The following is a 21,548-nucleotide window of genomic DNA, read 5'->3' as shown; positions in this document are numbered from 1 at the left end:
TTTTTTATCATATTATATTTGAGCTGTATTTTTTATTTTTTTAAAATTTTATTTTATTTTAATATTAATAATAAATTCTCCTAACAATCTTTTTTTATGTTATTTTATTACTTAAGTCTTAATTATTATGTTAGTTATTTGTCGTTTAGAATTATTATCTTTTATTTTATTTATTGTATATTTGTAGAATATTGATGTGATTTAATTTTATATTTATTATTTATTATCTTTTATTTTATGAATAATAAATTATTATTCTTTATAAAAATAAATAAATAATAATATAATTATATTAATTTATAATATTAACGTATAATTTCTTTATTATCATATATTATAAATTGATAAAGTCTAAGTGTACTTACATTCTTTGACTTTACACAATATTAATTTATTATGCCTTATCTTTAATTAATTAGATAATTATCTTAATAATTAATCAAAACGTATTCCTTATCTAATTACTAATTTACTAATAATAAACTAATTTAAATCTAAGCTGTTTTATTAACGAAACAATTTATAAAAACAATGTATAACAACTCTACCTTTATGTATTATAAATTGATTCCCATCGTCAGCTGCTTTTGATTTCGAATAATGTATAACAACTCTACCATTATAAATTGACCCTTTCTTTCCGCATCGGATTCTTTTGAAGGTTTGCATATGAAAAGGAAAAAGTGACAATGGGCGTCATGCCAAGCCTGTTTTGGTATTTTATACACCATCAATTTATATAAAAATTAAATCTAACTTCTAAAATTAATTAATAACATGAATTTTTCTTTAATTAAAATATATCATCTAATTAAAAATATTTCTCTATTTTCTATTATAAAAAAATAACTCATTTAATTTAATTAAAATATTTTCATTATATTAATGTAACAATTTATGGTGTTATTGTATAGTTTCTCTATCTTCATATATTTTAAATCGTTAAGACTTTTGTGTATTAACGTTATCGTAAGTCTATGCAATATAAATTTATCAAATTAAGTTTTAATTTTTTATTAAATAAATATTTTCTTTAATCAATTTAAATGTATTTATTTCTTTTATTAAATGAGATTAATTTTATATTTTAAATTTTCTTATGTCATATTTCTAACTTTGATAAATTAAATAACTAAACACTCAATTACTTAATTTTATTTTTCATTTTATTATACTTTTTATAATATTATTGTATAATTTATATTGTCTTTGATTGTCCAATAAATTATAAAAAAATTTATGTATAACTTACATTGTCTTAAATTCTCTTTTAATATGAATCATAATTCAAATATAAATTCTAATATTTTATTTATAAATAAAAATATTTTTTAATAATTTACAATATAGTTATGTGATCTTCATTCGCTTTCTATATTGTTTATTAGAGGATGCATGTATAACTATGTTATCTTGTATCCTAAACGTAATAATCTTATCAAAATAATTTTAATTTTAAAATAATTTTTTTTAACTAAACTTAATTTTAATCAACTAACTTTATAATTTTTATGATAAAGCTATGTAACTTTGAATTTTTCATTGCACTTAGGACACGTAGGGGCAAGAACTGAATCTGTCGAGTTAAAACTATTTTTAAAATAATTTTCATTTTCTCAATATACTAATTAATATTTTAATAAATAATTTTTTCTTTAAAAGTAAAAGCAACAATACTTATTATTTAGGAGTTACATAAATATTTTTTAAAATTAAAATAAAATTTGTATAATTAATTTAAGATAACTGTTTTTTAAATGTACATTGTAAAGTTTTAATACTTTTTTTATATAAACAACTTTCAAGTTTATTTTTTATTTCAAAGATCATATTAAAAAATTTTTAAAATAAACTTTAATGACAACTTTTTTAATTTTTAGAAAATATTTTTTATTCTTAAAAGATAATTTTTTAAAATGTTCTTGCTGAATCGTTACAACCTCCAATTGCGATATAATGTCATACATAAAGATTACTTATGCTTAGCACCTGCTGGTAGACTCTTGACAAAAAAAATTTCCTTTCCAGATTAATTCTTATTTTCTTATTTCATCTGAAATCACAGTTCCTCTGCTTCCTTCACTTCTTTTATGCCATATATATACATGTGATTTCTTGTACTAACAGATTTTCTCCTTTGTCCTCTTTGTCTGGTTCTCCTGCTGAACATGATTGCGAGTCATCATCATCACATGCTGCTTTTCATGTCTCATTACAGTTACTAGCCTCTACATATTCTACATTAAACTTCGTCTCAAATTCTGAATTTCAAACAACTGACATAACATCTGCACATACTTCAACATGTAATAATTATTCAACGATTACTAGAAGCATGTAATGATGATTTACATTACAAAGGTCTATACAGCTACAACTGGTTCTGCTCAGTCAGTTGCTCTTTTTCATGAACATGCGTTAGTCAAAGCTGCTCTTTCTTCTTATTATTGAAAAAATTTCATGCAACAAGGATATGATGTTCTCCAAAAGACTAATACTTGGTCTTTAGTCCCTATTTCACTTGACAGAACTGTCATATGATGTAAAGGGTGTTTAAAGTAAAAAAATGTTGATGGAAGTCTAAATAAGCACAAAATTTGCCTTGTTGCTAAAGGATTTCATCAACGAGATGATTTTGATTTCTTTGAAACATTTAGTCATGTTGTTAAACCAACACTCTCAAGACTCTTTTGTCTCTTGCGCTCAATAATAATAGCGCCATCAAACAAATTGATGTGAATAATGTGTTTCTTAATGGTGATTTCACTGAAGAGGTGTATATGCAACAATCACCAGGTTTTACTCAATGAGGTTCTCATTTAGTTTGCAAGTTTCACAAGGCTCTTTATGGCCTAAAACAAGCTCGTAGAGCTTGGTTTCAAAAGCTACAGTACGCTCTTGTTCTCTCTTGGTTTTCAATCTACCAAGTGTGATTCTTTATTATTCATTCAATTCACTTTTCATCATGCTACCTTCATTTTCGTGTATGTAGATGATATCATCATTACTAGTAGTTCTTCTCAAGCTATTAACAATTTGGTTCATTCTCTACATTCTCAATTTCCTTTAAAGGATCTTGATGATTTACATTACTTTTTGAGAATTGAAGTCACTCATGCTTACTCAAATAAACTATATCATTGATCTTCTTAAGAGGGAAAATATGGCAAGGTCCAAATCAATGAGAACACTAAAGATTGTTGGTCTAAAGCTTACTGCTACTGATACCATTGATGCTGAAAATCCTTCCCTTTATAGATCTATTGTTAGAGCTTTGCAACACGTGACTATTACTAAACCAGAACTTGCTTATGCAGTAAATAAAGTGTGTCAATTTATGCATTCTCCTAAGATTTCTCATTGTCAGGTAGTCAAAAGAACTCTCAGATGCATGAGTAACACTTCTTATGGTCTTACTTTGACTAAGTCTACTAATTTCAAGTTAACAATATCATGTGAAGCTGATTGGGGTGCAGATATAGATTATCATAAATCTACTACTGGATTTTGTGTTTTTCTTAGTAATAATCTCATTTCCTAGTCTTTAAAGAAGCAATCAATGGTGTCAAGGTCTATCACAGAAGCAGAATATTGCAGCTTAGCCGTTGTCACAGCTGAATTAGCTTGGCTACAATCCTTGTTGACTAAACTTCATGTTTCTTTGTCTCAACCTCCTACTGTTTATTATGATAATTTGAGTATTGTTCTACGCGCTGTTAATTTTATTTTTCATTCTTGTACTAAACATTTTAAATTGAATCTTTACTTTGTTCGAAAGAAAATTCAACAGACGAAATTCTTAGTTCATCATATTCCTTCATACTGATTCTCTTACCAAGGCACTTCCTCCAACTCTTTTCACTCAACGTTGATCCAAACTCAAGGTTCAAGATTCATCACCCATAAGTTAGTAAGGGGTGTAAACAATTATATAGTTATGAGTTAGTTATGATCAACTTCCATTTTGTTAAGAATTTGTTAGTAAACCTATATATATATATATACTCTCTATTGAATTTTAAACATAAATGATCATTACTTTTTCTTATTCAATAATTCTCTCTTATTCCCTTTTAAAGGTTAATCCTATAATATTTTCAGCAATCAATTTTTTTTTGTTAATTAATTGATTTCTAGTTGGGATTATAGAATTTTTTTTTTTTTTATCTTTTATAATAAACTTTAAACCCTAAACACATTCAGCATCAAGCCTTCACCATCTTTTGAAAAAATCATTACATTTTCTCAACTAATAGCATTATGTTTCACACTTTAAGAGAGCATAGTATAATCTCTCAATTCATACCTCCCAAAAAAAAAAGGATGTCATAATTTGAAGTTCTCTTTATCTTCAAAATAAATACACTTTGCTGACTAAACAATTTAAACTCTAAAAATATAACACTAAGAAACACAATTTTTTACACTCCCCCTAAAAATTAGTTGACAAGATTTTTGGACTTTCCAAATTTATGTTAGGCACATCGGCTTTCATACATGATTTATGATATTTGTTCCATCTAAAATAATGAATTTTTTTTAGTAATATATACTTTGTTCCTACTTATTTGTCTAGAGTAGAAGAGAAATTGTAGACACTAAAGAATGTACATATTTTCTTAAAACTAATGGTTATACTTAACTATTATAAATATTTTAAATGGACAAAAGGACAAAAGGACATGGATATTAAAATAATAATTAATAGTGTCTTTAATATAGAGACAGATAAATAAAAATAAAATTCTTCTTTTTTCTCTAAATAGATTGATATAATTAGTATAATATAATTTTGTTATTAAAAAGATATAATTTTTATCAAATTTAATTAGTAGATCCTATAATGAATAATAATTTTATTGTTCGATGAAAAATCACGTCTTTCTTTATTTAACATCATCATGTTATTATGCCCAATCAAATTATTCTACCTATGTTTATAATATATAGCAATCCAACGTGGTTTGTAGCCAAGATTTTATTTCATTATGCTATGGTTCACGAAACTGGATCGAACTGGCTGGTTGGACCGGTGAACTGGTCCACTGTCCGGTCCAATGGATCCAGTTGGATGTTCTAAAAACCGGTCCAAAATCGGCGAAACTGATAAAAACTAGTAATTGGCTGGTTGCGATCAAACGACGTTATTTTCTTCGATTTGCATGTCTGCACCACTTTATTTGACACTCTAGTCAATGTATTGGCATTTGATTAGCTTAACGTTGATGAATATTATGGCTTTGAACCTTTGAAATCAAGTACAAGCTTTAAAAAGGCTTTCTCAGCAAACATTCATATGCATAGCTAGCATTTACGAGCTTCTTTTTATTTTACAGTAAACGGTCTCTTTCAATTAATTTCTACAGAGATTTTACTTTTTAATCTTTTATTCTTTGAAGAAAGTATGATATTTTTAAAAAATTGTAAAAATTGCTTTTGGTCTTCTTTTTTTTTTTTTGTAAAAGACAAAAAAAAGTTGGACCTTCTTTGTAAAGTAGAAGTACGTTTGGATTGAACGTGAGACAGATTCATCTCTGTTCTTAACCATTCCGAAACTTTCGAAGGATCATTTTTCTGAATCTAAAACCAACGGTATCAAGTTGGTCTCTCACTACTCCTCCAATTAGCTTCATTTCCCTTGGTTACAAGTAAAAACAGCCGTTTACCCATTTCTTTCTAAAAATACTTAACTAATATTCAGAATAACATCCTAATAAGAGGACCAGAAATTGATGGGAATTGCAGTGGACAATAATAACTAAGTTATTACTAAATGTGTTCTTCCAACAGAAAATGGCAATATGAAAGCAAAATGTAGAATATTGAATACTTGTCAAAAGCATGATTTTAACATAGATGTCAAAAATAAATGATCAGAAATAAATACTTTATAACAGATCATATGACAAACGCATTAATATCCCAGAAATTTAAGCTACTATCTCAAGAAACATCAAATTAAAAATAACAAAACTTGTAAACTCCTCAAACTAGTCCCAATTTAACTAACAATCGTCTGTGCCTTGTTAAGGATCACACCTTCGTATTTCACCTGGAACCACTTCATTGCATCCTCCTTGGTGACCCGATGCTGGATCCCCACACGAGACTTGCATCGACGACGGCGTCCAACACGATAACCAGGGCGCTCCAAAACAACATAGAAGTCCATTCCATAGATACCAGTTGAAGGATCATACCTGAAGCAAAACAGTTAGGAGTATGCTACAACCAAATTTCCAATACCTGATAGCATTAGCCACTTTCCTTTGAAGAATCATCAAAGGATTAAAAATATGAAAAAAGGTATGCAAAATTTTACCCGAGTTTATAACAAATTCACATACTGCTAAATAAGTATAACAAATGTAAATTTATTTTAACCAAAAAAAAGAAGCAATTTCCTGCTTACTTGATTCCCAAATCAATATGCTCCTGAATACCAAATCCAAAACAGCCAGTATCGCTAAAGTTTCTTCGCAGAAGCTCATATTCCTTCACCTTTAATCCACTCTCCAAAAGCTGCATTGCCTTGTCACCTCGGACAGTGACATAGCAGGCAATCTTTTCATTTCTTCTAATACCAAAAGAACGGACAGTGTACCTCGCTGTCAACAAGCAAAAAATTCAAGAAACAATCAGAACAGCCAGTTGCAACCAGAAGAAATTTTTTTTGTTTAACATGCATTTTGAATAAACATTCCATCATCTTCAAAAATGTTGTGAACGGTAAAAAACAAAACAAACAAGCAAAATTAGAAGGTCACAGAGGAAATATAATATGACAATCAAAAGGGTCAAAGCAGCCTCCCAAGAGGGCTCTTGAAAAGTAAGTGATTATTTCCCCCAAAAAACATTTTTCCCAAACATGCACTAAGCATGAGGATTACTACATGCTTTAGGAAAAATGAAAAACCTTTCTTCTCAAGCATCAATCCAAGTATTTCAAGGATCTTCTTCTGGTATTTTCATTTTGGCTCCAAGAGGCAGTCAGGTGGCCAATGAACAGACCCCCGCTGATGACTCAATAATAGAGCCTTTACTTTTTCATTTGCATTCAGAACAGCTATTGCTCGAGTTCCCGGCAGTCACATAACAGCACTAACAATATATTCTAATACATCCATTTATTCTACATTTTCACAGATTTTACAAATTATACATCATTAACTTCAATGGATAAATAAATCACAAGAAACCACCACTTCCGCATGTCTGCTAAACAAATTGAAACATTTACAGAGGGGAGCAGCAAACACAGATAAATCAAAAATTCGAAGTCCAGTGAACCTAAATCATGCCTGTTGGTTTACAGTTTATTTTGAAGAAAAATTATCTTTTTCTTTAAATCTGTCAGAAGAAAAAAACATTTTTTCTTCAAAATAAGTTAATTCAAACAGAGACATATTTCAGTTCAGAAATGTTAGAAGAATGCTATATAGTTACATTAACACTCGATCTCCTTTCCATCATAGGATTAAAACACAGGAAACTAGAGACTAGAAAAAACAAAAAAGCAAAGCCATGCATCAAAACACCATATATCTCTACTGACAAATTAGAAAACTACATTACATTTTTAAAAATAATAAAATGTAATAGAAACAAATATCGCAATAGAGTTTCACTATTAACCAAATATATAAGGAAAAAGAAAAAAGAAAAAAGAAAAAAAACCTTTGGAAAACACGGGGGTTTGGCCACTGAGCTGCTCCAACACCTTTAACAAAAGAAATCAAGTTTGTAAAAAAGGGGTCCAAAACTAAACATAAAATACAAACAAATGCAAAAATAAAAAGATAAAAAAATTCACCTTTGCAGCTCTGGTGAGACGATCGCCACTCTCACCAACGGAGATGTTGAGCACGAGCTTCTGAACCTTGATTTCCCGCATGGGGTTCGACAGTTTCTTCTCTGAAGCCTATTGCGAACAATCGAAAACAAGAAAGGGTTAAAATTAGAAGAGTGAAAGAGAAGCGCGTGAGAGAGAAGAAGCAGATGCATACCATCGGAGATGGAAGCGGAACAGAAGAGAGAGTTTGCAGCGGCACAGAAGCAATGCACAGGTCTGAGGAAGGAAGAAACTGTGTTAATAGGAGAGTGGTGTGGATAGCTAGGGTTTTAAATTTTTTATGCACCCTGACTATAATACCCCTGCTCGTTCATCTATTTGATGGTTATAAAATATAATATTAATTGAAAAAGAAAAAACTTTACGTATTATGCCCCTAGAAAAACTATATTTAAAGAATGAGTTTAATTTGAATTTATTGTCTGCATATATTTTTATCATGCTAAAGTCTTATTTAATTGTAAACTAATTTATACAATTAAAGATTAAATTAATATATTTATTATTATTCTTTTTATATTTTCAATCAAGTTTTCCTAGTTTAAAAATTTTTAAATAAATTTTATAACTTTAAAATATTTTAGTTAAATTCCTAACCATCAATATCATTATATCTCTTTTCTAATTCTTTATTTTCTATTTTATCTTATTATCTAAACCAAATTTTAAAAAATAGTTAACATTTGGCGACTTCTTAAAACCTAGAAGCACATGAAAGTTTTTAATTTAGGAGAGATAAAGGATAAAAATATAAACATTTAGTACTATGTAAATATAACTAATATTTTTTCTTCAATTTTGTTTTAAGAACTAATATATTATAATTTAAGAAAATAACAACCTAACTTAAAAATGTGACAACTTCTCCTTAATTTGTTTTTCTATCCAAATACCTTGTCTAACAATATAGAACTAATAAGGGGACAAATTACATGTGGAATAGTTAAAATATAGCTAACATTCTCTTAAAATCTAAAGAATATGAAAGTCCTTGTATATGTGAGATGAAGGTTAAAAGCATGAACAATACAAAGTGAGATTTAAAGGTTATTATTTTTTATTTTAAAAAAAATCTAATTACATATTATTGTAAAATTAGAATGGTCAAAAGAGTCAGTCTTAACTAATTTATTCTTAACCTACATGGATTAGAGCTAAATTTTTTTACTAGTTAATTAAATTAGAGTTAACTTATACGTTAAATACTTTTTCAAAAAAATATTTTATCTATTTTTATTAGATAATTATATATTATTTTATAAAATAATCTATTAGAAATGTTTATTTTATATAACATATTTTTTATTCTAAACTTATTGACAAATAAATCAAAAAGAAATAAATTTGTATGATATTAAATATTTATAATGATTGTTGTTATTAAATAATATTAAATAAATTAATAACTTATTATCAAATTAAGTTACATATTTCTCTAATTTTTATATGTTATTGATAATCATTAAATAATTGTAAATAATTTTTGTTTATATAATTTTAGAAATAATTTTATAATTTTTATTACTTTTAAAAAAATATTATTTGAGTATTAAATATAAAAATTTTATATTATTATTATTATTATTATTATTATTATTATTATTATTTCTTGTTAAAAATATTAAAGATTTTTTTTGTGGAAATCATATTTGACTTGTGTAAGAATGTTGAAAAAATAAAATCATAATAAACACATAAAGTATGAAAAAAATAACAACATTGCATTGAGTCAACTAAATAAAAGTTCATTATCATAAAAGTTATAAACATAAAATACTTATATTACAAATTTATAGATATAGAATAATAGCTTATAAACTTAAGTAAAAAATAATGAATATTTACAAATTTAAAATTTAGTTCATATTAATTTGATAGAATTTGTTTTTCTTTTGAAATAACTTGGGTTTCTAAACTTTTAATTTCAAGAGAAAATTTATAATAAAATTTAATATAAAATTTTAAACTTAATGCAATATATATATATATATATATATATATAATTAAAAAATAAAATAATTATAAAATACTTAATTTTATTTACTTCATTAATTTATTATTATAAATTAATAAATATATGTAAAATTAACTATACTGCTTACATATTATATATAAATTTATAAGTTGAATAATAATTAAAAGTTTAATTTATACTTTTATTTATTAATTTATGTAAATATTTATTAATTATTAAATTTTAAATACATATTAACAATTATATATTTTTTTATAATTTTTTTGAACAAACAATTTATCTATTTCATATATTTATGTAAAATTTATTAAAAATGATTATTTAAAGTTCTATATATTTATAAATTATAATATTTTTTTATAATTTTTAATTTAAGTTTTCTATATATTATTTTATACAAAATTTATATACAAATCTAACAAAAGTCAATTTATGTTGTTTTTCATAAATTCTATATTTGTTGTATTACGAGATGACGAAGCTTTTATATTTTCTAAATTTTTTTTCTAATTCAATGTATATTTTGCTTGATTGTTGACATACAAATACATAAATTTGCTTATCTACCTTAAATTCTACACACAATCTAACTTATCTTACACTGAGCCATGATAATAAAAAATATATATATATAATTAATTAAAATTAAGAACTAGTAGTTATAATATATTACTCTTCAATCTAGATTTTTAAAATTTAAGTTATTAAAAATCGGGCGTGCATTAGCTAGTCATATAAATTATGTTATTCAAAATTGTATTTTTAAATTATTAATATTTTACTAAAATAAGGTAATTTTAAATTGTTTTTTTTGACATTTTATTGAAGTTGTGCCCAGACAATAATGTAGCAAAAAACTACATTCTTGTATTTTTAACAATTTAATTAACTGATAATAATATTGTAATTCTTATTTTTGTATATAATATAAATATAGATATCGAATGATTATTTTAAACTTTAATAAATTTGTAAATATAAAAAATAAAAGTAGTTATACTTTGTATTGAAAATAAAAAATATTATAAAATTTAAGTTATTATTAAAAATTAATTTAATTTTGACAAAAATTATTTTTATGATATAATTTAGATTTATTATTTATATAAATATTTTTATATTTTAATTCAAATTATGTATTATTGTATATTATAAATGTATATTTTATTTTTAACTAAAGTATACATTAGTTTAAGTTTTTAAAATTACATCAACTTAATTTTTGTTTTTGTGTGTACATGCAAAGAAAATGTTCAACCAATAAATAAAATTTAAGTTTTTATAATATAATAATTTAAAATCACATTTATTTAATAAATATTGTAAACAATATTATTATTTTAAACATAAAATAAAAAAATTTAATATAATAAAATATAATTCGTAGAAGGTTTAAAAATATAGCTCTTGTTAAAAAAATTATTAAAATAATCAAATTAAACAATTAAATAACAAATTTTGATGTGTTATATAAGTTCCATCCATCTTTAAAATTTAACTACCTTATCGAAAAAAACCGAGGCTCACTAATTTTTGCAGGGATTTTTCTCTCTCTTTCCCCAGCTGCTCTAGCTACGAGGTTGTCTCCACTCACCCCCACACCTCAGGAAGAGGATCTTGCATGGCAGAACTTATTCTTTCCTAACTCCTAACCAGCACAATGCAAGGATTCTAAAGCTTTCTCATCTCTCTACATTGAGCGAAGGTTCTTTAATGTTAATTTGATTTTCTTTCTTTCTCTGTTTTACTTAGCTATCCAAGCCTAAGCGTCATTTCAATTTAGAATATAAATCTTGCCGCATTATTTTATTTTCTTCTCTCTTTCTTCGCTAAGTGTTCGATCCCTGACTGCGATGAGTTCCAAAGAAAGAGGACAAAAGCAATGAGCGGATTCAAGAAACTAGACATGGATGAAAATGTAAATAAGTTTGTTGTTTTTATTGCAGAATGTATCCAAAAGCTCAGGTTTTTTTCTCTTTTAATTTGACTTTGTTTGGTTTGTAATCGTGTGTGTATAATCACGGAGGACTTTTTCAAAGAAAACCACAATGCACTTGAATATTCATGCTTCTGTATGTTTGTTGTTGCTGTTCATGATTAGATTGTATTGAGGCAATGCAGATTCTCAGCATTTGGAAATCAGGTTCTCTTTTTCCTTCATTTCTGGTGAATCAAATACAACAATTTTGATCTAATGCTTAACTTTATAATTTGGGGTGGTGCTAAAGAATTAATTCACTCTTGCTTTTATAGATTTATTGCTCCTTGAAGTCATATATTTGCTTCAAATCTTGAACTATAGATGCTGCTAGAGTGCTTGATGTGTCTCCATGGCCTTGGCATGCATTACAATCATGTGTTTTGTTTGACATTGGTAGCTAGTTAATTCAGAATTTCACTAAGTTAGAAAATTTCCTTTTGGTGGCAAAGGCAAGGACATTAGGAGTAAATTTGTTGGACAAGCTTACATATTCATGGTTGGTTAGTAAACATTTATCTTTTCTTGAAACTATGTATACAGGCATTCCAAAATTACGATTTTGTTATGAAACTCTGTACAAGGGTTAAAAATGTCCATTAAAAAATATGACATGCAAAAATAATAGGAAAAAGCCTATTGGCACTGGGAATAACTTGTGTGGTGCCAATTTTGCTAATACTCGCTTCTCTTCCCCTACCTTTTCTCATTGGAAGGAACAAGTGTTTACTTTTTATGTTCACAAGTATTTTTAATATTGATTTTTTCCCCTTAATTTTAATATTCAGATTAGTTGGTAATGTATTTTATAAAAGATAAAAGAGATGGTATTGAATACTTTATCTATGAAATTATCCTTGATCAATGTCTTTGGGTATATTCTGATACTATTATGAGATGTTTGTGATGAATTTCCATGTCCTCATGTTACTATAATGCACTGTCTAGCATAGTATTGGATTCTCGATAATCTGAAATAGCATAAGTGCACATGAAGACCTCATTGCCATTGCTAAGCATTTTGGTTGACTGAAAAGGCTTCTTCACTACTTAATGATTGTGCTGGAAGTGAATGTTGGAATTGCATAAATTCTTATCACAAATAAAAAGCAGTGAGGATTTGGGCCCAAACACTAAAAGTTTCTTTTCTTGTGTGTTTATCCCTCACTTAAGGTTTCACTCTAGAACTTGACATGTTTCTTGATTGAGATTGTATTTTACATGTTTGCACATGCATGATTGAGGCATTTCTTTCTTTTAAACTACTTGACCATACTGACCCACCTTACATAAAAATCATTTGCTAGCCGTTTTGACCCTCTTACCCTTCCTTTCTTCTCAAACTCCATACAAGTCTGAAGTGAAAAACCCATATGTCCCTTATCATTGAGGATTGGTTGATATAGGTTATATCATAAGATGAGTTTTTGAATTGAGTTTTGGGTTGTATATTCATTGCTTGAAAACAAGAAAGTCTCTTGAGTTTGGTGTGAAGAACCAAGAATACTTGTCAAATATGAAGAATACTTGCTAGAAAAAAAGAAAGGAAAAAAGAAAAAAAATGATGAAAAAAAAGGAAAAGAAAGAAAAAGAAAAAAAGTCAGCAAGTGTGCAATACAAGGAAAAAAAATAATAGAAACAGTAAAGAGGCTGCAGATTGAATGGAAGGTTGAATGTACAGTCTTATCTTCAGCAGAATAACTCATCACCCTATATCCTCTAATCCTCTCTGATTTAGCCACATTCCTCCATATTATCCACCTTGACCTTGACCTTAACCCCATTACAACCATAACAAAAGTCCTCATGATATGTGTTTGCATGTGAAAAGGCGGTGGAAATCTTAGAATATTATCAAGCCTATGGTAGTGGATCTGAATGTTGAGATGACAATTGAGAGTAAACACTGTCCTTAAACACTTGAGAGTGAGAGTGAAACACTAAATCTGGAAAGGAATGTGATTCGGGTTTATGTTTTTCCATTTGAAGCCTTTGCGCATTTCATTTTTGTAAGTGATTCAAGTTTGATTCAAGAAATCATTGTGTGAGGTGCTGTCAATGTGATTTGTGTGGCACTAGTTTGAATTGTGGATCCAATACTAGCTAGTTTTTTGCAAAAGAAAGTTAGAAATATGGAATTTCATTGCAAATGCCACTCATATGTTATTTTATGGTACAATTAGGCTTTATTTTCATGCTTTTTTTAATGCAGAACTTATTTAAAAAATTCCACTAGGGTCCTCAAGAAATCAATAGTCGGGTATCATTTAGAAGTCTTGTACATCCATCTATATTCTTTGAAATTTATTTTATTATTGGGAATTGGCGTATGCTAAACTCAGATTTGTTCTTGAAGGGCCTTTTGGTGAATTAAGTGATTGCATTTAGTTTTGCATTCTATATTTGACTGCCAATAATTTTGTCTAATTAACTTCATTTAATTCACAATGCTTTGGAAGTAACAAATTGCTACTCTTGCTGCATGCTGTTGGCTATTTAGTGCCTCCTAACTCATAAAGTTTGGCTGCTATGTCTCACTTCTTCTTGATTGCTATTCTAGTTATTTGATATGAAAAACTTATATTTATTTATATTTGGTCTGCGTCACAACAATGTTTGGAGAGCAAGATAAAGGGAGCAAATTTAAAGTAAGAGATCAATCCCCAAATTTATCTTTAATTCTGTATTTCTTTTTTTGAAAGTCATGGGTTTGTTTCTCACCTTTGCTTTTGCTTTGGGATTATTTCATTTATTTTATTTTATTATATAAATTTGAATTTAAATACTCCAGATCCAGTTGTTTGTGGATATTGTTCTTTATTAATTATTCTTTTGCAACCTATATTGTTCTTGTAATGTTTTTTTCCCTATTGGAAATTTTCCATTTTTTTTTCTCTATTTACAACATGACAATGGAGTTTACTACTTTCATGATTTTATGAGGCCATGGATTTGCTTCAGTTTCTGCTTCAGGTTTTGGATGTGGTTTTCCATGTCATTTTTTATTTTGTAAAAGTTCTTATTTAACTTATTGGTGTTTATTTTGTTATAAAATTTTGAATATTCAAGCTCTAGTTGTTTATCCATTGTTATTCACTACTATGTTTTTCAAGTTTATAATTTGTGCATAACTGAAACTTTTTCCTGGGTGTGGAAGGGAACAAGATGAGGTGTGGAGCATTGACTATTCGAATGTTTAAATAGATACAATGTTTTCTATCTTTGCATGTAGGCTTTACTTTCATGTTTCTTTTTAACATAGAACTTATTGAAAAAATTGCACTATGGTTTGTGTCAATTACTTGTTTCCATTAATTATTGTTACTAATACTATTCTATAGATGCACCACAAAATGTTGTAAATATTCTCTTAATTATCTGCCACCTATGTGTTATCTGAAATAGTTTAAACTTTTGCAGCCATTATTTCCTAGCAAAATGCAATGGACCAGCTTCTACATATTATAAAGGTGTATTGCTTTATTAAATGTATTTTCAATTGCTCAATAATTGCGAATGCGATGATTCAATTTGGAATTGTTAAGTGCACAGTTTGAGTTGTTGTGCCATAAAACTCGAGATTTTTTACTTTTGCATGTGAATTAATGTTTTGCTGTTATTAGGGAGGTTCCATTTGGGTAGTAAGAACACGAAAGTTTTTTGTTTAATTTTTGCATATATGAAGTATGTGCTCACAATCATTTTTTTTTTGCCGGCTTAGTTGAGACTTGAGGATTAACCTTGATGGCACAATAATCTACATAATTATGCCTTGTCAAAATGCATAAAAAAGGAACACACTGTAGACACACTAAACCAGTGAATACTTTATATTAGGCAATGAAATGTAGATGTAGTATGGAATTGTATTTAAATTAGGTGATGCTGAGGTAAAACATACAACGTGTGTTTTTTGTTTGGATGGTTGAACTTGTGATTAGTAGTATGTTGAATGATGTTTCCATCTCCTCTTATGTACTGTATGACTAAGTTTCTTTTGTTTGTCATTAGATGCATTTTACCTTGTTTCAAGATGCTGCAAGCTACATTCTTGTCCAATGTTTATGCAGACAACTTTCCCATTGTGGAGCTTGGTTCTGGTCCCAAAAAATTGTCTTTCAAGAGGTGGAAGGCTTGGAGGCTATTTAGAGCATTACAAACCTCATTGCATATGTGGTATTGAGTAAGTTTAGGTTGAGGCAGCATGGCTTTTCTTATCATCAGGGGTAGAATGTAAACATGAAATGATTTCTTGTTATTTGTTGTCTCTATTTGAGGTAAATTTGTTCTACATCAGTCATGGTTTCCATCCCCTTTAGTTGGTTAGCTACTTTGCAGGGTTAGACAGCTGTTGAGTTTTGATAAATGGGAAAATATTGGGATGCTAATGCACTGCCCTTTGCTTATTATTTAGTTATGTGCCTCTTTTTCTGCTCTAGCTTTGTTTCTTTTTGTAGATGTAGAGCCCAAAGGAAGTCCAAAATGATGAGTACAATAAATTCTACAAGAAGACTTTTAATGAATTCTTAGAATCACTTGCATATACTCACTTCACCAGAGGTATGTTGATGATTTTGTCTCTCAGCAGTAGAACATTTCCTTTTGGCAGTTATGGAATTGACTTGGCTTTAAATTGTGCAGGGTGAGGTTGAGTTCAGAAGTATTCTTTATGTTCCAAGGATAGGACCTCTTTAACGACTAAAATAAAGAACATACGCTTGTATGTTATGCATGTGTTCACCTCAGATGATTTTGACGGTGAGCTGATGAGTTTGTTGTGGGCTTCAAATCGGAATTTGTCATGTGTATTTTGAAATTTATGATACTGCTGCTTTTATTGTTATTATTATTATGAATTATGAAAGAGGGACGAATGTCAAGTCTCTGCTCTGTGTTATAACTTGTGATTAATAGGGAGATGGATAGGATAACCATTTCACATCCAGTTAGATCTCCTGCCCATTCCTAATTTTATAGAAAAATGGTTTATCCAAATGTGTGACCAGTTTTAATCACACTATCATATCACAAGTCATTATTTACCATCTGTACATACAAATCTTGCACAATCTCTGAGGTGTCATATGTGCTTTGTATGCATTTTGGCTCTCGACTCCTCTTCTTTTGTCGATTTTCTCATCTACCAAAGAAAGAAAGAGCAAGAAGTATTGAAGAGCACAAATGACATATGCTAGACCTTGTGTTTTTTTAATGTTTCTTCTGTTCCTTCTTCAAGTACCCTCTGCTTCAATTTTATTTTACTTATTTATTTATTTTGCAGTTACTTGAGCTTTGTGAAGGGTGTGGTCGATTCAGATTACCTTCCTTTCAATGTTTCTTGGGAGATCTTTCAAGAAGGTAGAATTGTAAGAGAACTACATATTTTACTGCTAACATGGGAAATTTATTTCATTTGATGAATGTGAATGAAGGATATGCTGATTGGAATCATTTATGCATTTTCCTTCTTCTCTTTATAAAATGTTTGAGTCTAACAATATTATAATTTCGGGTAAGAATAATGAGAGAGACTTGTCAGGAAAGCATTTGATATGATTCAAGTCATTGCTGAAAGTGAAAATAAAGAGGGTTGTATTTGTGCACTCAACATCTTTAACCAAGAAGTGCATTGTATTCATTGCTCTTAATCTTATAATTGATTTTATAAATTCTTGTTTTTAATTAATCTCATATCTTTGAAGCTTAAACAATTGAATTATGAAATTCTTAGTAATTGGAAATCAATCGTTGTGTGACGATATTTTGAGAACTTAATTTAAGAAGTACACTTGCCCTTCGAACATGCATTTTCAACATTCCATTTCAATTCACCAAATAGGCTCATTGCACCCTCAATCAATTCACACACACACACGCGTGAGCTCATTACATGTAGTCACGCTCACTATGGCATTGTGATCACAGTTTTCTGATACCCTCAACCTTATAGATTTATTTAGTTTTCACCATGGATGGTCGACGAATAGCCTCCGCCTCACGGATACAGCGTGTGCAGTCATGGGCCCTTTAGTAAAGATGTTAGTCAGAGGTCGAGTCAGGAGGATAGTGTGTTGATGTGTGACCTGTGGTACATCCACACTCACTGTCAGTGTCACCACCACCCTCTCTTCTCCAAGGTATTTCTACCGCTCATATCTTCCCTAAGATACTAATTTTTCTATTTATAATATTACTATAATTACATAATTCCAACACTCTGAAGCAAAGCATATAAATCATATGCATCAAGTTTGTTGCATATATAACTAATTTGAGAACCTCTTCAAGACTTGATATAGACATCTGTCAGTTGATCATGAGAATTTACAAAGCTAGTAGTAATGTCTCCAGATAAAATCTTCTCTCTAATGAAGTGACAGTCTATCTCAATGTGTATAGTCCTCTCATAAAAAAATTGGATTTGACGCAATATGTAAAGCTGCCTAATTATAACAAATAAGTGTCATCAGTCTAACTTCTCTAAATCTTAAGTCTTTAATTATTTAAGCCATATAAGTTCACAAATGGCTAAAGTCATAGCTCGATGCTTCTACACTAAACCTTGCAATTGCACTTTTTTTCTTTCTTTTTCAAGAAAATAGATTTTCGCCAATAAGGATGCAATAGCCAAATGTAGACCTCCTATCACTAAGTGATCCTACCCAATCTGCATCTGAATACCCTACAAACTTAGCATGTCCTTTGTCTTCGTGTAAGAATGTTCATTATATAATTAAAATACTTAAATAATCAATTCTCATTTGGTAACTACTCATTCTTTTAAATATTGAAAGTAGGTATTTTTATTCTTTTATTGCAAATTTATTTACTAAACAAATAACAATTTTAAGAAATTGATGTCTATGAGTTTTCTTAGAAAAATGATATTTCTGCTAATATATTTCAATATAAATTAAAGAGAGAAAAGTATATGCAAATAAAATGATATTATATATTTTATCTTTTTCAATCAAGCTTATTTTTACAACTTCAAAAATTATGTTTCAATGATTTCATAGAAACATAACCATTATTATTACCAATGTTATTTCCTATTTGGGGATTGAGAGGAGGGGGTAAAGAAATGAGAATATTATAAATTGACTAAACTCTCATTTTGATCCCTGAAATAGTTAGCATCAGGTATTTTAGTGTTTGAAATATTAAAAATGTTACGTTAGAATGTGACTTTCATCTCCATTGGATATTTTAGTCCTTAAACCCATACATTGTTGACAAACCCTAATAGAATGCTAACATGTCATTTTAAGTGACATGTGATAAGGCTGATTTGACATATACAACATCGTTTTACACATAGGTGAAAGTTTTTCCTTTCCTCTCACAAAGAACCCTATTGTTTCCTCCAAATCTTAAGACCCCATTCTGAAATCATAGCTTTGTTGATGATTTATAGCAAAAATTATAATTTTTCAAGGATTAACAAGTTGATGGGGGCATAAGATTCAAGCTACCATAATTTTCCAACACCAAACAAGCCTTATTCATTTCAGTGACTGTAAAAGCAACCAATTTGTAGCACTCACATCCACGCCATGTTACCCTTGACAAAAAAAAAAAAAACATGTTTAATCTAGTGATCTAGTCCTATAATTTTGAAGAAATAGTAATTTAACGTATCCACAAAAAAATAAAAATAATAAAAAAGTTCATTCTCAAATTAAGTTAGTATTTTAATTTCTCTTGAAGCTTATTGACAAATACCATATTAAATATCCATTGGCTTGGAAGCTAGTGAGGACTTCTCAATATCAATTGAGTTATGAAAAGAGACAATTCATGTAGGAAATTTAATCTTTTCTCTAAACAAGGAATGAATATTTGAACTTGAAGTTTCATTTAAATGCCAAAGCATGTAATATTTGTGACTGAAACACAAAGCACAACTACATAATCACAAAACAGGTTATCTTCCACATATCTCTCTAGGAATTTCAGTTCAACCACTAGTGATCTCAATGGCAACGAGGCTAACCAACTGCATTACAACAAGATAACATTAACCAAATAATCATCAAATAACAAAGAAAAACAATTTCGTAGGTTAGTAAAACAAAATTCAAAGAAGAAAACTCACTTGATAGAAATCATAGCTCAAGATATGAATCCAACAACCTTGTGATTCTTGATCTCACAAAAATATAATATCCTTTTATGCAATTTTAATTCATCATCAATGAAAGACACTAAGACAAGATAATTTAAATTCTAAATAATACTCTAATAATCAAAAGTTAAATAAACACTAATTTGGAATAGTAAATACAATTTTCAACATATTTTTTTCAATGTTATAGAGATTCTCACGATCTCTTGCAGCAGTCTTTCTTTTAGGAGAGTTTAATTTAGGTATACAACATTTATGTAATATTAAAATTTCTCTTTTTCGACAAATTTAAAAGACTATTCATCAACAATAATCATTCCTAATTAGTGTTAGTTTACATGTCTCAACATAAAAAGAAATTGTAGTAAAAAAACCATCAATTCCTTTCTCATCTTTCTTTTTTATTTGTTAGAGAATAATAATATTTTGACTGAGATAACTAAATTCTCTAAAATTTTTTGCTTTGAATAAGCTAATGATTTTTCAAATTATTATTTGTCCTATTTTAGGTGAGTCAAATTCATAAGTAGCGATTATTCACCTTTAACTCTAATTTATGCTAAATTAAAAACATTCTTTTTTAAGAAAATGGTATGATATGATCTAGGTCTAAAAAGAATTTATTTGCTTAAATCCTCTTGCTATTGAGATTGAGTATGATATAAACATATTATTTGTATTATAATTATATATTTAAATTAACTAAGACATTTTAGATTTAGTTTTCTTTAAAAAATAGTAAGATCCTTAAAATAGTGAATATTGTATATGATATCAAGCAAATAACTTGATTGTGAAATCATACTTAATACTAACATGTCAGTAAACTGATAATTGAATCTTATAGACCATATGATATAAAATCCTTACACAAATTCATATTAAGAGTAATGGTGTATTGGATTAACTTAATATGAAAACATTAAACAAGTATCATAAATAGTTCTCAATGTATAATGGTGTATATAGTCCTTTGACCTAGAATCATTGTTCTTACATGAAAAATTCTATGTTTTAATCTTATCAAATGTTACTTGTAACAAAGTGTTGCAAAATTTAAAGTTAGATATAAAACAAATCAAGCGGAAGAAAGAAAGTGACCTAGATGAGATTAGTTCCTCTTGTAACAAAAGTGGTATATTGAAAAAGTTTACTAAAATATGAAGGAAAAATAATTGAACATTATATTCAATTAAATATATGAAAAAAAAGGAGCAATTGTATGGTGTATATATTAACACAAGTACATTATGTCAATTTAATAACATTTTTAGTATTTAGATAATAGTGATGTCTTGTTATGTATTTTTTACTATTTATAATATTAAATTTAAATATTATAACCAAATATTAGGAAAAAAAACTATAAGATTGAACTCAAAGAACAAGCTGTTAAAAAAAGTTAAATTCCAGTTATATTAAAATTATTAACTAATTAGGACAAAGTTATACGAAATGAGTCAATTAACTAGATTATGATTATTAGAAACTTTCTCTTATAAAAAGAGGGTTAGATGTGAACTCTAAGTGTATGTATTCATACTCTTTCTCTCTCACTTAGTATTAGCATATTGTTGACAACAACATTCTAATAGGATTATTTATGTGGATATTT

The 21,548-nt window shown here is 28.0% G+C and overlaps 1 protein-coding gene across 1 annotated transcript; it reads right to left on the bottom strand.

The window, feature by feature from the left end:
- Window positions 1–5,805: 5,805 nt before the first annotated feature.
- On the bottom strand, window positions 5,806–8,123 carry LOC113864972 (60S ribosomal protein L11). Its single transcript, XM_027499247.1, has 5 exons — window positions 8,007–8,123; window positions 7,814–7,921; window positions 7,678–7,720; window positions 6,413–6,608; window positions 5,806–6,200 (listed from the first exon to the last, which is right to left on the bottom strand). The coding sequence occupies exons 1-5, from the start codon at window positions 8,007–8,009 to the stop codon at window positions 6,002–6,004; spliced, it is 549 nt and encodes a 182-aa protein (XP_027355048.1). The 5' UTR covers window positions 8,010–8,123; the 3' UTR covers window positions 5,806–6,001.
- Between the last annotated feature and the right edge of the window lie 13,425 nt (window positions 8,124–21,548).

The sequence above is a fragment of the Abrus precatorius genome, unplaced genomic scaffold (genome assembly GCF_003935025.1).
Source record: "Abrus precatorius isolate BTA unplaced genomic scaffold, Abrus_2018 Scaffold4, whole genome shotgun sequence".
In the NCBI taxonomy this organism is placed as follows: Eukaryota; Viridiplantae; Streptophyta; class Magnoliopsida; order Fabales; family Fabaceae; genus Abrus; species Abrus precatorius.
The sequence above is the reverse complement of the archived record's forward strand: the minus strand, read 5'-3'. Positions and strand labels throughout refer to the sequence as shown.

Bases quoted from the DNA above. Each gene is read 5' to 3' on its own strand.
- LOC113864972 (XM_027499247.1), bottom strand. The intron at 7,721-7,813 runs GTGAATTTTTTT...CTTTTGTTAAAG, and splicing joins GTCTCACCAGAGCTGCAAAG to GTGTTGGAGCAGCTCAGTGG. The intron at 6,201-6,412 runs GTAAGCAGGAAA...GTTTTGCTTCAG, and splicing joins CATATTGATTTGGGAATCAA to GTATGATCCTTCAACTGGTA.